Source organism: Aphelocoma coerulescens, chromosome 6, assembly GCF_041296385.1.
Source record: "Aphelocoma coerulescens isolate FSJ_1873_10779 chromosome 6, UR_Acoe_1.0, whole genome shotgun sequence".
Taxonomy (NCBI): Eukaryota; Metazoa; Chordata; class Aves; order Passeriformes; family Corvidae; genus Aphelocoma; species Aphelocoma coerulescens.
Window position 1 is genome coordinate 32,521,439 of NC_091020.1, and position 17,143 is coordinate 32,538,581.

At 43.3% G+C, this 17,143-nt stretch overlaps 2 protein-coding genes across 11 annotated transcripts in view; both read right to left on the reverse strand.

Moving 5' to 3' along the window:
- Positions 1–5,541, reverse strand: part of ATE1 (arginyltransferase 1) — a 69,820-nt gene extending 64,279 nt beyond the window's left edge. For 2 of the 10 annotated variants that reach the window (XM_069020177.1, XM_069020174.1), the window contains exons 1-5: positions 5,127–5,314; positions 4,162–4,225; positions 3,764–3,826; positions 3,173–3,276; positions 2,122–2,394 (exon numbers count right to left, since the gene is read on the reverse strand). In XM_069020177.1, coding sequence (XP_068876278.1) covers positions 2,122–2,394; positions 3,173–3,276; positions 3,764–3,826; positions 4,162–4,225; positions 5,127–5,229 — 607 coding nt within the window. In that variant the 5' untranslated portion in view covers positions 5,230–5,314. Of the gene's footprint in view, positions 1–2,121; positions 2,395–3,172; positions 3,277–3,763; positions 3,827–4,161; positions 4,599–5,126; positions 5,318–5,446 lie in introns of those variants that run through there. The other 8 variants (XM_069020179.1, XM_069020171.1, XM_069020178.1 and 5 more) reach the window with 8 other exon arrangements.
- Positions 5,542–6,417: 876 nt separating this feature from the next.
- Positions 6,418–15,921, reverse strand: NSMCE4A (NSE4 homolog A, SMC5-SMC6 complex component). The gene is made up of 11 exons (XM_069020180.1): positions 15,310–15,921; positions 14,026–14,106; positions 13,359–13,489; positions 12,198–12,346; positions 11,783–11,882; positions 9,780–9,870; positions 9,231–9,325; positions 8,407–8,455; positions 7,654–7,745; positions 7,012–7,103; positions 6,418–6,512 (listed from the first exon to the last, which is right to left on the reverse strand). The coding sequence occupies exons 1-10, from the start codon at positions 15,542–15,544 to the stop codon at positions 7,020–7,022; spliced, it is 1,107 nt and encodes a 368-aa protein (XP_068876281.1). The 5' UTR covers positions 15,545–15,921; the 3' UTR covers positions 6,418–6,512; positions 7,012–7,019.
- Positions 15,922–17,143: the final 1,222 nt, after the last annotated feature.

Genomic DNA, 17,143 nt, shown 5'->3' on the forward strand with positions numbered 1-17,143 from the left:
ATGCTGCCAATGCTACTATGATCATGTAATGGAAGAGTAAAAGGCCACAGAAGTTTGCATCTTTGCTTAAAATTATCTTCAGATTGTCTGTTTTAACTAATAAATTCACTTTTTGCAGTTTCCCTCTAACAGATCAGCCATTTATAGAATTCTATTTGTGAAATGGCATTTGCTAAGAAGAGAAGTCAAACCTAAGCACTATTTCCCATCTTGATCCATTTGTTTTTTACTAAAACAAGAACTGCAAGTCGTAAAGCAACACAAATCCAAAGACACAGGGGAATTACAGACACTATGTGCCCTGTCCTCAGGCAAACAAGTCAGAGGAAGAGTTTATTTCAAACACTCATGATACATTTGAAGAACGAGTACTTCATCTGTATCAGGATCTGTTTTGTGTCTCGTCTCTTCTGTTAGCTGTAAATTAGCAAGAAAAACTTCTTAAAGCAGTGAGTGTGCCTACACAGACATAAGCAAACCTTCTTTTCTATCTGAAACTGTGCAGAAACAGACCATTATTCCCAGAGGACAATGACCTGTTTTGTTTATAGAGGAATAAAAATGCAATTAAACAATCTTATTACAGACTAAGTCTACATTTTCCAAGATGAAAACTAAACATCTTCCTATCTGGAAAATTTTAAACTAAATTTGACCTGTGACACCAGCTAGCATAGGAAAAAAAAATTAAATAAGCTTTCTGATGCACTTATTATTCACTTTTATATTTCCTTTAAAACCACCAGAAAGAAGCACACAAATGAATATTTCTGTTCTGTAAAAACCCTCTTTTTCTGAAATGCACTACAATGTTACTTATCTGCATTTCCAGTGTTCAAAGATTGACCCAAAGCTATTCTTAACCTAACTGAAGACCTTACCTCACCTTATCCAAAGCATTGGCAGGTTTTTACACTCCTATTCTTTACCCAAGTCTGCCATCTGCTGTCAACAGCCACTTCCTTTCTTTCCAATACTAAAGTTACACAGGCCAAAGTTTTTCATTTTTTATTTAAAAACAACAGAGCTTTGAAAATTTGCACACTAAAAGTCGTATGAACAATAAACTATGTAAGGGTTATAAAGGTTTGTATAAGATCAAAATCTAAAATACAGTTTTAAAAAAATCTGTAATAGTTCTATGCAACACAACTGGTTTTCTGATCAAGCATTTCTGAAAACTTTCCTCTTATTTAGATGCAAAAATTGCTTATTAACCTGGGGAAAATCAGATCCAATAGGGATGAGTGTTTATTAAGGAAAAAACATTATTTTATTTGAAATCAGTCATGCTATAGAAAGAGACAGAAATACTTTGTTCTCCTGAATACTGGCACAACATGCAACAGGTGAGTGGAATCAGGAATTAGTAGGATAGCCCAACACAGGCAGAAACTCTAAAGACACAAGTTGCCACTAGGATTTTCTGTACCATCACTCACCATGTACCAGTAAACCACAATTCAGAAAATTCCCTTTATTTTCCAGTACAGCCTACACAAAATGGGAAACATGATCTGTAAGACAAGGCTGTCTTATCTGCAGCCTCTGGGCCACAATGTGTGTGTCAGCAATTCTACCTTAAATGAATTATTCTGGCAATAATCCACTCACCCCTTACTACCTTCCTTCCAGAAATCACCCATGTCCCAAAAGAAGGCAGCCATTGAATCACAGAATGGCTGGGGTTGGAAGAGACCTTTAAAGGGACACCTTCCACTATCCCAGGATGCTCCAAACCCCATCCAACCTGGCCTTGGACACTCTAAGGATAGGGCAGCCACAGCTTCTCTGGGCAACCTGTGCCAGGGCCTCACCACTCTCATCATAAAAAGTTTCTAATGTGAATCTCCCCTCTTTAGAGTTTCACATCCAAGAGATTCAGTCTTACTTAAGGTGAGAATAAGAAGATTAATATAACTTTTTAATATAACAAAATATAAATTACATTATTACAAGTAACACCCAGCACCTCTCAGTTTTTAGGGTGTAATTCCATAAACTGGGAGGAGCACAGGGAAAAAACCAAAAATATTAGTTTACTAAGCAACATTAAAAAAAAAGGGATTTCAAGAAGATGAGAAATGATGACAGCATATTCCAACTACTACCAGAAATTACCTGGCTTAGGTGGTGCACGAACAGCTTTAGCTGAATGTGATGGTTCTGCAGGGACTGGTGTGTCTTTGTCTGCACAGATCTGAACAGAATCTGATTCCACCTTCTGCACATTCCCCTCTTCTTTTGTTTCTCCTGAGTCCTTATCTTCATTCTCCACCCTCTCAGCGTGATCCACAGCCAAGGGAGTCAGCTCAGACTGACTGACTTGAGACTCACTTTTGTATGGAAAATCACACACGGCCACATCCTCTATATGGGAATCCATCGGCTCTTCTGCCAATAATTAAAACCTGCATGAGTTTCTCTCTGTACAACCACAGCTCACACTTTGCACAATTAAAATTAAGACAAAATTAACTCGTTTCCAACTTTACAAGTGTTCTCCAACAGATAAAGTGACTGTTGCAGTAGCCTGAAAACAAAGCTTCCTTTATGACCCTGAATTACGAACACCAACTCATTTATGAGAACAGTTGTATTTTCTCCACAAAAATTGACTTAAAAAGTCAACTTTTTCAGGCCATAACTTCAAACAAATAAAAACAAACCAACCTAGCATACCACACACACGAAAGAGGCAAATTAAAATGATTCAGAACCAATACAAGTTTCACCACCACGAAGAATCACTGGGTTTTGGTGCTGGATAAACAGAGGGTGACTGTTCAGTCATGTGGAAAAACTCTCTTTGCTCTTCCTTTTCTCTGCCACCACTCTGGTTAGTCCTGTCCAGATTATCAGTTTCATGATAGAAGTAAAAACAGTGTCTAATTCTCTACAGCACCCAGCTAGAAAGTAAATATATGCCCAGTAAAATAAGCTGGTCTATGGAAAAAGTAAGGAAATATTTTCTTCAATAACCCAAGTCACCTGCACAGTTTGGCCTCTGGGCTACTGAAGTGCTCTTGATTCAAAACACTGCCAAGACACAACCCAGCCAGGGGTCTACACACAGAATTCAAAGCCCATCTGCCATTTGACCACTCAAGCAGGTATTTAAATCCTCCTTCCATGCATCAGTATTGGTTTTCAAACACTCAGAGTTTCTTACCTTCACTCACTACTTTCAAAACATCCCCTTTGGAAATAAATTTCAACATTTTCTTCAGAACTTTCTTGTGGGACTTGGAGGCCTGAAAATGCAAAGCCTGGCACCTAAAAAAGAAAAAAAGGACCATTTCTTTTGCAAAAGATTGTTTCAGAAAAAAAAAATTAAGGAACCACTTATAAGAATTACATTGTAATTTCTATTTATTTCTTAAGTTTCCCTATATTAAGTGGTCAAATGTTTTATCAATGCTTTTGAGTTAATGAAATTATGTTGTCTTGTACTGAATAATATCAGTCCTTATGGCATGTTTGTCTGTGTACCTGTATATTCACTAAAATAAGAGTGTAAGCTTTTCTTATTTGGGCTACTAAAGCAGTGTTTGTGGGTTAGAGACAAGGTTCCTTACAGAGAAATATCCCAGAGCAGCTGATGTGCCTATGCACAAACCCAAGAGCATATATTTACTATTCAAAGTATAATTAAAAGTTGATAAACTTTTGAAGTATGATGTATTTCAAGCTGTAAACCCAAATGGTGGAACATATTTGAAATGGTCAAAACCCTTATAAAAGTGTATTTTGAGTTTCTTACCTTATTGTGTATTGAGGACAACACGTTTGATTCATGATAGGTTTGTAGACATATTTTCCACTTCTGAAAAGAGTAATACATATGCATTGAATTTTTGTTGTTTATACTACAAAATAAATGCAGAAGCTTTAAAATCACATCAAAATATTACATGATGAGTAACAAAAGTCAAAGAGCAAGTTCTTCAGCTCTTTGCTGATAGTACCATATTATCCTTCTGAAATCACTGAATATTTTCCTGTTTGACAGTGTCATGTTATAAAAGGTCACAGAGCACTGAACAAATAGTTCAATTACTCATGGATATATAAGTGTTTCTACATATCTAAATTTTAAATGTGGATTCTAACTTTTATCTCAACTGACAACATGGCTCTGTATTTTCTTTTCCAATTTACCTTCGCCATCCTCTGTCTATGAGATCCTGGTAATCTTGAACTGTCATTGAATGTGCCCACATACCTGAAATAAATAACACAGCAACACGCTTGACTGACCACGGTTCGGCTTTAAAATGCAACAAGTTCTGCAGAACTGGCTGGAGCCCCTCTGCTCTGGGACAGGCTGAAGAGCTGGGGGTGTTCACCTGGAGAAGGGAAGGCTCTGGGGAGACCTCAGAGCCCCTAAAGGGGCTCCAGGAGAGCTGGAGAGGGACTTTGGACAAGGGGTGGAGAGACAGGACAAGGGGAATGGCTTCCCACTGCCAGAGGGCAGGGTTGGACGGAATATTGGGAAGGAATTCCTCCCTGGGAGGGAGGGCAGGCCCTGGCACAGGGTGCCCAGAGCAGCTGGGGCTGCCCCTGGATGGCAGTGCCTAAGGCCAGGTTGGACAGGGCTTGGAGCAGCCTGGGGTAGTGGAAGGTGTCCCTGCCCATGGCAGGGGGTGGAACTGTATGAGCTTTAAGGTCCCTTCCAACCCAAACCACTCTGTGATTACTGCAAATCTGAGCAGCTAACGGCCGCTTATGCAGAGATGTCTTTCAAGGATTTGGCATACTCTTAAATACATAATTACTGATTTCAATAACCACGTTAAGTGCAAAAACCCCAAGCGCAACACAAACCTTGGGATGCAATCAACTGTATTTCTGTGGCCATGCAAGCGCAAAGTTCCCCTCTGCACCTCCCTCCTTCCCAGAAATATACACGAAAAACACGAAATTGCTGCTTAGTTCTGTTACACTCCTTCGGTACCACCGGGCCATAGGAGCCGTTCCGAGCTCCCGGCCGGGCGGGCGGGGGCTGCCGCCGAGCCGCCACCTGTCCCCGCCGCCCTCCCCGGCCCCGCGCCCGCAGCCGCCGCTTCTCGGCCAGCCCCGGGCGGCCCGCCCGCGGCCCCGTTCCCAGCTCGCCCCGCCCGCACCGTGCGAGACGTTGCCGGTGTCGCTCCTGCAGTAGCCGCAGCGGTAGCCATCCTCCCCGCCGAAGAACTCGACGATACTCGGGGAGCCGCCGCCCGCCGCCATCCCCGCGGTGCCCGCCCGCCTCAGGTCAGCGCCCCGAGCCGCCCGGAAGCAGCGCCCGCCGCCATCTTTGCTCCGGGCAGCGCGCGGGCGGCGCGCACAGGAAGCGGCGGCGCCGCCATGTTCCGCGCGGGCAGCGCGGCACGGCCGGAGGAGCCCCGAGGCCCGGCCCGGCCCGGCCCGGCCCAGCCCAGCCCGGCCCAGCCCCGGCCCCGCTCACCCGCGGACACCTTGCCCCGCGCCGCGCCGCAGTAGCCGCAGCCGTAGCCCTCCTTCCAGCCCTTGTACTCCACCACGGCGGCGGGCATGGCGCCGGCGGCCCCGCAGCGCCCCCGCCCAGCCGCCGCCGCGCCCGGCCCGGCCTCCCCCGCGGGCGGATTGGCGATAAAACATCGCTCCCGGTTCTGCGGCTCCTCGCACCGTGTCCCCGCACACCTTCGTGGCCTGACCAGCTTCTCACCCCCACAAACACACTCTAACAGGCCTTCCAGGGGGAACGGATCCCTTTGTATCCACCCCGAGCTGCTACAGCAGGATAAAAGGATGGAAGAAATCCTGAACTCCTCCTTGGAGTGTTTTCTGGAAATGGAACAAGACTTCATGTATTTTTAATAAAATAATGTCGTGGCCCCATAGAGCCGGCCTGCCCAAGTTACCAAACAAATACAGGAGGAGTTTGGAATAGAGAAAGGGGAGATTTCGATCTCTAGCTGAGACCAAATTTCCAAACTCAAACCTTTATTTCCAGAACAGTAAGAACAGCAGAGCAGTATCAATTCTCCTGCAGCACCCAAAATGATGTAGGATAGCAAGGTTATCCCAGTAGGGATGTTTAACCATGTGAATTCCACTTGCTGCTGCTGGGGGAGACAAGGGAGGAAAGAAGAGACACAGTGTTTCCTTTTCACTAAGACAGTTTATGAGTGCCAGTGAACTTTACTACTTTGTATAAGTAGTAAAGTAAGCCATAGTAGATAAATAACCCTGTAACAAGTCTACACTTCCTCAGGTTACCCAGAGAAGCTGTGGCTGCCCTAGAAGTGTCCAAGGCCAGGTTGGATGGGGCTTGGAACAACCTAGTCCAGTGGAAGGTGTCCCTGCCCACTGCAGGGGCTAGAACAAGAGGATCTTTACGGTCCCTTCCAACCCAACCCATTCCATGGTTCTAAACAAAGCAGCTCTTAGAAAGTGTTGAGATGTTCCAGAAAAAATAAATTTAATTTTACAACATATACATGTAAAACAAATGTTGAAACAAATGTTTTGAAGTATTTTCTTTAAGGCACCTAAGGGGAGGGAAAAAAAGAGAGAAGGCAGTAAGACAATGTGCATTAAGATCTGGAACTTACCAAACAACTGTGACAGTAAAGGAATTCAGTCCTATCATTGAAAGAATTTTATGGAAGCAGAAGGGAAGACAGCCTGGTTCCCTCTAAGTCCTTCTTCAGACTACTTTATTAACAACATCAGCTGTCAGGATGTTAAGAAACCAAACACAAAAAGCTATGATTCTTTCCAACAGTGCATTCTGAGTATAAAGTTCCAAAAAATAACTCGTCCCTTAACTGACCATCAAACGCAAAAATAAAGGGTTTTTTTCCCATTTAATCACTGCATACAAGGCTAGATAACATTTTGTTTCATGAAGAGGGCAAGAACACAGCAATTCCAAATGTTACAGTCACCCTGCTTACAGTTCTTCTGCATTTGTAAGTCGCACATAGTTTCCCTGAAGTTCTACGTGCACAAGGAACTTACTGAGTTTGATTTAGTAAAAGAACTTACTTGAATAGTTACTCTGTCTCCATTTCCTCTTCACTGCTCTGAGAAAGAGGGGTAATCATGGCTTCTCTTATCTGAAATGTTTCTATGATCTCCTGGTTAGAGATGACAGCAGTATGTCAGTCACCAGAGCTGAACTATTTCAATTTTATTACTACCAAGCAAGTAGTAAAGTTCCTTATACTAAAGCACTATTTCAAATTACTACATTTCTCCTGCACATTCTGAGTGAGGGACAAAGGGGAAGAGCCGTATGTGTGCCCAAAACTACTTTTTGTCTAGGGTTTATTACAAACAGTGAGGAAATTGCATGGAGAACTTCCTCTCCAGAGACAAGTAAGGGAAAAAACAGATTCCATATTTACCCAGGCCTTGTGTAAAGCAGTAAAGGCAAGTCAGTGCACAGCTTAAATGCACTTGAACTGACCAGGCTTCAAGAATCAAAGATGGAATCACTACCCCAATTCTCAGTTTTCTTGCAACTACAGACATCCCTTAGATCTGTGACTGTTCTGGCATCCATGAGGTCAAATGCAGTGTTACTGTACACAGAACACCTGCCCTCCCCAGAGCAGGTAACAGCACAGCTCTCAGAGGCTTAAATAAAAATAACTAATCCCAAGTATCAAGTGCTCTCTGTGGTACCTTCCATTCTCTCTGGTCCAGACTTATGACGACCTGGTTCCGTGCTCCAGCTCTGTTCTCCTCCTCCCCTCTCCCGCTGGGTTTTGTGGGCTCTGATCAAAACACAGCATTTTCAGCATTTACACTTGCAAAGTCAGTTTCCACCAGGAACACAAAAGCTCCACAAAAATCACGTCAATTCTACATGTTCCACCCAGTTAGTCTCTATCAACAACCTGTACCACATACTGCTCAAGGTACTTCCTTAGCCTCACCTCCTAAAAATTTAGGAACTAACTTTTTACAGAAGGACCTAAGTATTTTATTCCTTATGAAATCCCACCAAAGTCCTAACCCCACTGACATCCTGTGGGAATGAAAGCCAACCTCGTATGTAGGATGGCATTTTCTTCCCAATTGTTTTGAAGCTGCAGCAGTTCCCAACTCTGAGACAAGAGAGTTCTTACACCCAAAAATACCTTTTTTCAGCTAAGTGTAACAATGTTCCTGTACTTATTAGCAAAAATATAACTTAAAAGGAAAGGTAATAACCTTTGATTTCTATTAATAGAATTAATTTGTATAAATCAGCATAATGGTCTTTTTCCATACACTGATATTTGAAAAGACTCAATCCTTGCTCAGAAATCTCTTCATGCCTTCAATTACACTCACTGCATATCCCCAGTTAAAAATATACCTAAAACTTTGTGAACACGTAACATGTAATGTTGTTACAAAAACCAGTTAGAGTACTTTAAAGCTAGATTTTACCTATTGTTGGTAATTTGTCTTCATCCAGCTTTATTTTTGCAAGACCATCCTAAACAACAGTGGGATTTAAAGTTTCATAACTTAGAACTTTCAAGTTAGGATAATGCACTGAAATTTCTTATTTTTTACTTATTACATAATCATGAACAGGTACATATATTGATGAAGAATCTTCACTGGCATATCAAATAAGAAAAAACTATTTTAACACAGCACTTATGCAGAAAGAAGGAGCCCATATAGCACATAGTGTGTAAACTGTTGGATTATAGAAGTTTTGCTTTATTAAAATTGTTATTATTCTTGAAATATACTTAAGGTAACTCTTCATAACAACATTTCTATTCAATATAAAACCTGAATTAGTCAAAATATCCTTGTCAGTTTTGTCTTTTCCAGAATTAATTTTATTTATTAGACAAACTAAGGATAGTTTTGAAGTGCAAATCCATGGATTCAAAAAGAATATATAACTTTGACATAACATTGTTTTCTACAGCCTCAGTAACTCTTCTATACTCTATGAGAACTTTTCTACATCTAAAATGTGAGCCAGAATCTTTTTTGAAAAGCATATTGACTGCAAAAATATTACCACTGCTTTGTTGGTTGCAGTACAAAAACTGATTGCACTATAAAAAAAATAAGCCTAGTCAACTCTGTTTCCTTTTCTATTTGACTACCAAAATATCACAGACTGTTTGCAGAAAATAAACTCGTATTTCTCATACTTAAATCCTAATTCTTCAATATTGAAGCCAGGTCAGAATTTCTATGTAATTCTAGTCTCTAAAGTGATATTTCAAGAACATGCCATGCCTTACCCTGATAAGGAAGGACACATGAAACATGTTTTCCACAGTGTGTGCAAATGAGTTCGGATCAATCACAAAATCAAAGAAGGAAATAGGTGTATTAGCTGGGGATGCAAATGTAGCTTTGTTAAATCAAACAAACAAACAGGTGGTATACACAGAGCTAACACAAACTTAAGAGAGCCAATACTCCTTTCAAAAGCTAAAGGGGTATTTGTCAATTTAGCTGAATTCCCAGCTGCCTGCAAAAACAAATGTTCTATAAAGTATATTATTTTCTTCTATCTTTTCCCCCCCACAGATCCATATACAGTGACTATTTGACTGCCTTCTAAAAACTGCAGGCTCTAATCAGGGGAGAGGATTTACATTTACTCTGCAGGCAAACAACAGCTGACTAAGTGTTAATAAAAAATACATAGTTGGTGTATGTTCTTCAAGGAAAATTTCTACTTGCAAACTTCAACTCATTTTGTCTCTGTAGTTTTACCACTCCCAACTGTAGGAGACAGAGAATGTTCATTTTCTCCAGTTAATGCTTAATTTAATTACACTTACGATCATTTTCAAAATGAGTTTGCAGTATTCTCAATATCCTCTCTACTTCTTTTTCTGTAGCTTCTTGATGAGACTCCTCCATTTCTTTTAACTGGGAAAAAGAAACAGAGCTTCACCTCAAATAATGGTTGTGGAATTACCAGAATATGTGAACGGCTTCTTTTGAACATAACATAAAACTTGAATTTTTCTCCCTACATGCAACATAACAAACACACTTAGGCAAACATGAGACAACACTGAAGAGCTTTAGGGTTTAATTCCTAACTTACAGAATCAATATGAAAGGCCATGGCTTGTATGTTTTGAGCCTGTGTACAGGTGTACACTTACTTTTCAGTAGCTCTGGGGAGCTGGGTTACACAGTGCTATAGTCTGTGAGTTTAATGAAGATGATCATTTATAAGCAACCCAGAAACCCTTCAGCTCCTCTTCTTACCAGTACAAACTGTAACAAATCCTTTCTATCACTATTTGGATTGAGTAGGCTGCCTTTAAAAAAGCAATGATCAACTATTTGCCTCTATACCAGGGCATTATCACAGCCTGAGCTTCCCTGTAACAACATGGTTTATGTTTGCAAAGTTTCAGATGTAAGCCTCTCTCAGTATTCCCAGACTTTTGCCTTTCTGCCAGTGTATGACACAAAGAATAAGAAAACAGAAAGAAACAATAGTGGTTATGTGATGTAATTAGTTTTTTCCCATTAACCACATTTCAGTGCAAATGCAGCACGCTGTTAGACACTTTTTAAAGAAAAATGGGAACCAGGCTAATGTAAAGAAGTTTCTTTTTTGTTTCCTTTCAAAGCAAAAGGCAACAGAATATGTAAGCTCATAACTTGAAAATTGTAAACCCTATTTCTGAAAATGAAATTGGTCTGTGAGGGGGTTTGCACCCAGCATGCCAACAAAGATGAGCCCGGAGGTTGAGGCTGCAACCCCTCTGGAAGGCAGCACACACAAAAAGGAGCAAAGAGCTCCTCACCCGAGGGAGCAATCTTCCCTGAGGCAGCTGTGAGGGCACACAGGCAGAGGCAAAGAAGAAGAGAGGGGACTCTGTATGGATTCTACGCTGAGGTTTATTCAGATGAAGGGACAGGGATAAAGAGCTAAATTTTTGACAGGGTCCAGGGATTTTACAATGGGGATGGGAAGGCGGGGAAAGGGATTCCAGCCAATGAGATAAGGGTAAGTAGGCGGGGTTAGCAGTGAGGGAACCAATGGGAACAACGCATAGGAGGGACTTGGGGAAGGAATCAATGGGGTGTCGAGTACTACAGAAGCTTCTAGAACTAATACATATTAACTAAGGGAAATGAATAGACTTAGACTTATACGTAAAACCGGGAGGGGACAACATGAACCAATTGTAGGGAAACATGGAGATCATAGAACTGGGGGATTGTGGGTTCTCACCCTCACCAAGGAGTGAGCTGCTTTAGACCTCAGTGCCTGACCATGACAGCTTGGTGTTAGTGGCATCCTCAGTGGTTAGAGTAGTTGGGGCTACTTGCACTGCCACAGGTCTGTAAATCCTATTTTCTTCCACTCAGTGAAATACTGCAGCCCACACAAAACAAATCAAGAAGCCTAAAAATGAAATCTGAATCCTTTAGTAGAAGCTCGGAAGAAACGGGGCTGATGTGTGTTTCTCCAACTCCAGCTGGATGGCTGTGGAGCCAACCAAGGATTGTTGGCTTACCAGCCAAGGAATGCTGGTAATAACCCACTCTGAGAAAGAATAGGATGTAACTGGAGGAAGAGCCATATGGAGGTAGGGAAGCACTTTTCTGGGACAAACGTCCTTGTTCTGGCTCCTGAAGATAAGCACAGCACAAGCATCTATGAATCTTGGGTACTCCCTCCCCCTTAAAGGTAGAATGTCAGAAGTACTACACAGTTCATAATTACAAAATCCAAAACAACACATACTGAAAGATTTAGAAGTCACTTGTTATAACTGCCAGAACAAATGGTTAATAAAGGCAACACTTTACAAACCTGAGCAGGCATTGCCCGTTCTGCTTTTCCTCTGCTAGCTTTCTTCTGCCTCTCAATCCGTTGCTTTGGTACAGGAGGCTCAGACTTGAAAGATCCCATCCTAACCAAAATACAAAGAACACATACATCTGGTGTACACTGTATGTTCAGGAATCTTTATACTGAGCAGTGGATCTCCCCAAGAAAGTGCAAAGTGCTGACTGATACCTAAAGATAAAGCTTCATCACATTTAGAGATTTCTGGAAAGAACCAGCCCCAAAAGTTGCTCCCAATATGTTGACAGCCTCATACCTTGTCAACACTCTGCTGTGACCTCAGACTAAACTCAACTCAAGCCCAGGGCATCAAAGATAAAAATCAATTAAAGCCATTATCTTGAGCTGCAGTACATACTGTTTCCTTGAAGAAACTTACATGTAGTGAAAAGTAGGTGCTCTTCTAAAGTACTTGGGTGCTTCTTCTCCCATTGTCTGCCAGGCATCACTAGGTAAAAAACCGCCTGGAACATCCTCAGAGTCATCAGTTTCTTCTACTTCTGTGCGATTTATACCCATGAAGGTCAGCTATAAAAGAAAAAAAGCTGCAACAAAAATTCACTTAAGAGGTAAACCAGTAAATACATTCATGGTGAAACATTGTATTGTGGTGTTTGCCTGACAAATTACCATTTAATACCACTGCCTAAGAACTTTGACTTTCCTGAGGATACCATGAAAACAGATAAACACTCGAATTCACCCTTGTGTTCAGCAAGCAATGAAAGAAAGTCATAGGTAAACAAAACTCCTTAGATTCCAACACATTTTCAATGACATACAAAGTAGCAGAACATTACTTTTATTGCACTTTAGAGCTCAGATGTATCACAGTTTTTGAACACCACACGCTCCCAGGAAGCCCAGCCCCTCAAACACCATAGAATTTATCTGGCGTATCCCTGCACCCACCAGTCCACAGTAACCCAGGAAAAACTTCAAATTGAACTTAATGTTTTTTACAGACTTGAGCAAACACTCAAGATTCCTTGTTGATCTGCTGTAACAAAAGAGAGCAAAAAGCCAATAGCCTGCTTAAAAGCTGTTCTGAACTGACTCTTCCACCCAGACACAGTACAAAGAGACAAACTGTCCAGTCTGAAACCATTCAAATCATCCAAAGTCCCATTTTATGTCAGTGACACAGGGCCTCAAGAACTCTATCCAAAAATATAGAAACCAGTGGACAGGATAAAGAAACTACTTTTCTACTGAGAAACTACAGAACAGTGGCTGAAAAAAGTGCAGAAGACTTTCAGAGCATGAACTGACTGAACTGCAATAAAGCAGCAGCAGTGCAATAATGGGGGGGGCGTGTCTGCATTTTAAGTTAGATTTTCCCCTACTGAAAATGCTTAATACATAGTTTAAGACAATTAACAACAGTAACCAGAAAGTTAATCAAAGAAATTCATAGGAAAAGCATTAAATTCCATCAGAAATGCCATGTACTGCCTGACAATCTGAGGCTTTATGGTTCTGTAACAAACAGGGCAAACCTCCAGCAGAAATGCTGGCAAATTCAGAGCCTGGAACTTACCAAGTCTTCTGCAAATGCTGTTGAATCAAATGCTGACATCTCTGAGTGTAACTCATTGGCCTTCTCCTTCCCTATATTGGATGCTATAACAAGAAACTGGGCATCCAGTGCAGCCTCTCGTGCACGGCAAACTGTTACAGAAAAGATTTTATGGTAATTAACATGAAATTGTCACAAATCCAATAATCAGATTCAGCATAGGGACTATCCTGGCTTTAGCGCTTTGGAAATGGTTTTATTACAGTGACCTCTATCCTTACAATAATATTTGCATTTTAAAAAAAGGAAAGAATGACAAACCATGGAAAAGTAACGTGATCTTGAAGAACAAATGCATTTTTTAATCAGTGTTTTCCACCTTTCCAAGTGAAATGAACCCCTCTACACCGATATCTTTTATGTGTACTACTTACACTTCCAGTGTGATTCCAGTGAATCAAAATAAAGCAGGGAGTATTTCTAAGAGCAAATAAACTGTAATGACATCTATTTTCTCACATCAACTTACTCAACCAATCTTCAACTTAACACATCTATTTTAAGTTATATAAAAATTCTGATGAAGTACTTGGACCTCAACTTCACTCTTGCCCTCTTTTGTTTCAAAGGCATCATCGCCTCACGCTTGGCCAAACATATTGATTAAAAAGCACAGAATTTGTTTTACCTCCATCAAAAAGTTTATTGGCTTCTTCCAAAGCTTCTGTCAGCCTGTTGCTTTTTGAATTCAGCATAGCTTCTCGATTTTCTGTGGGAAAAGACACAAAGGAAATCCTGAATTACTTAAACATAGAAGCACTGAGAAACACTGGGCTTGTTTGATCCCGACTGGAGGCCAGGTGCCCATCAAAGCTCCATCACTCCCCTCCTCAGCTGGACCAGGGAGAGAAAATAGAACAAAAAGCTCATGGGTCTAGATAAGAGCAGGGAGAGATCACTCACCACTTACTGTCACAGGCAAAACAGGCTTGACTTGGGGAAATAAGTGGAATTTCCATGAAAGAAACAAACCAGCCCCCAAAACTATATGCTTGGTCACTTCTATAAACAGGCTGGGTCCCCCATAAACTGCACTGTAGCCTCTTGTAAAACAACTGCACAGATTTATCAAGTATTCAGAGAACAACTAATTCCATGTGTTGCTCAACCTGGCAGTGCTACTCACACAACCATGGCCACGTTTCTGTGAGGAAAACAGCACAACTCAAATGCACATAGCAGAAGGACTCACACACCTGTCTGGAGATACTAAAAACTACACAGCATTTTTTGGAAGGCCCAAGAATAACTTTCCAGTCCAGGCACATAATGGTACCTGCAGTTTCAAACTAAAGCTCAGACACCGTGAAAGCAAAATTAAAGGATTTCGGTGCATGTCTAGGTCTAAAGCTGACAGTTGACAGCTGACAGTTCCCCTGCACCAGTGTATGCACCACATGTGGGCTAGTGCAGCCAAATCCCTCGTAACCTCGCTATCCCTGGGGATGCAGGAGATGGCCTTTCCACAGGACAAGGGGGAATGGCCTCACACTGAAGGAGAGTAGGTTTAGGTATCAGGAAGAAATTCTTCCCTGTAAGGGTGGGGAGGCCGTGGCACAGGTTGTCCAGAGAAGCTGTCGCGGCCCCATCCCTGGAAGTGTCCAGGGCCAGGTTAGACAGAGTTTGGAGCAACCTGGGACAGTGGAAGGTGTCTCTGACACGGTTGGAACGAGAACACCTGTAAGGTCCCCTCCAACCAATCCATGATTTTGCGATTCCACGCTTCCTGGGAGTCGAATTTCGATCTAAGTACAAACCCAAAGTATCGGCAGCCCAAGGAACCCGGAGTTTCCAGGAACGCTCCCACAGCTCCCCACACGCCCAGGATAGGCCGCCAGCCCCAGAGGCCCCCCCGGCCTCCAGCCCAGACACCCCACCGGCATCCCCGGAGCTCCCCCCGCTGCCTCCTTACGCTGCACGGTGGAGATGAGCTCCCGATACTGGCTACGGATCATCCTGTTATGCTCCCTGTCGTCGCCCTCGCCGATGTTCAGCTGCCGGAGCCTCTCGCCCGCCGCCGCCGCCGCCGCCGTGTCCTCCCGGGCGCGCGGCGTCCGGGACCGGCGGTCCCGCGAGGCGGGGGAGGACTCGCCGCTGTCGCTGCTCTGCGACATGGCGGGTGCGCGGCCGCGGGAGCTGTCACCCATAACCGCGGGATGCGGCGGGGATGACCCCGCCTCACGTGTGTGCCGGGATCCCCGGGATACGCGCACCGAGCCGAGCCTGCGCAGTTCGCCTCAAAGGATCTTTGTGGAGGGGTCTTCGGGCACCGCCGGTGGTCGTTGAGCCGCTGCACGCTGATCGTGATCTTCCATATTGGCGCTGTCTTCCGCCCCGGTTCTGCAGGCTGCGCAGTCTGTTCCTCAGCAAATCGGGTTGGGCCTTTCTGACTCGCCGCAGAGGTGGTTACGGAGCTCTCAGCGTTCCTCTAACATGTACTTCCTCCCTCGTCAGCCCTTCACAGCCGCGCACGGGTCGCTGCCCGGGACCGGGCGCTGTGGGCGGCGGAGGGCGGTGCGTGAAGCCCGGCGCGGGCGGGGCCGCGCTCCGCTGCCTCGGGAGGGCGCTGCGGGCGTGGAGACCCGCGAGGCGTGAGGAGGGAGGCGGAGACAGCCAACATCTGAGGGGAACGGGGGGTAAATGAGAGATAAAGGGGCGCTGCGCTTGTCCCAGCGCCTTTAATACATGGATTTGTCCATGGAAATGCCTGCCTTCGGTACTGAGCAGGGATCTGTGCACCGGCAAATGAAATGAATCAAAGAGCCTTAGAATGGTTTGGGTTGCAAGGGACTTTAAAGATCATCTAGTTAGAATCATGGAATCATCAGGGCTGGAAGAGACCAGTCCTGATGTCTACCCAGCACTGCCACTGTAACCCCTAAACCGCAAACCACATCACCCAGCTCCTCTTGAACACCTCCAGGGATGGTGACTCCATCTTCTCCATGGACAACCAATTCCCAGCGCCTGAGCACCTAAACAGTGAGAGAAAAAAAAAAAAAAAAAAAAAACAACAAAACCTGATCTCTAATCTGAATGTCCCCCATCTCAATGTAAAGCCATTTCCTCTGGTCCTCTCACTGCAGGCACGGCAGAGACTGGTCCCACCTCACTGCACCCTCCTCCAAGTCAGGGACTTGTGCACAGCAATGAAGTCCCCCCTGAGCAATGAAATCCCCCCCTTTTCTTGAGACTAAAAACCCCCAGCTCCCTAAGCCATTTCTCAGAAGAGTTCTCTGGAAACTCTCCAGCACCTCAATGTCCTTTTTATAGGGCCCAAAACTAAATGCACCACTCAAGGTGTGGCCTCACCAATGCCAAGAACAGGGGGGCGATCACTTCCCTGGTCCTGCGGGCCACACTATTCTCCATACAGAGGATTCAAATGAATCCCGGAAAATATAAATCATCACACTTAGCCCTTCATTGCTGATTAATACTATTATGTTGTTTTAATTATTGTGGTGGGTTCTTTAAGGTATTTTTGGGAGTGTTTTCTAAAACATCTTCATAGGTTGGCTTGATTCAGTGTATAGACATGGATCTACTTTGGCTTCCCCAAACCAGTACTTCAGCTAGACTACAGAACTGCAACTATACACAAGCTATCTTTCAAAATATATGTCTAAAATATGTAATACTTCAGTAGAACATTAATGAATGATATTTGAACTCTTGAACAATTTTCTGTTCTTTGTGTGACTAGTAGAGTGCTGTCAAATTTGCATTGCAAATTCAATATGAGT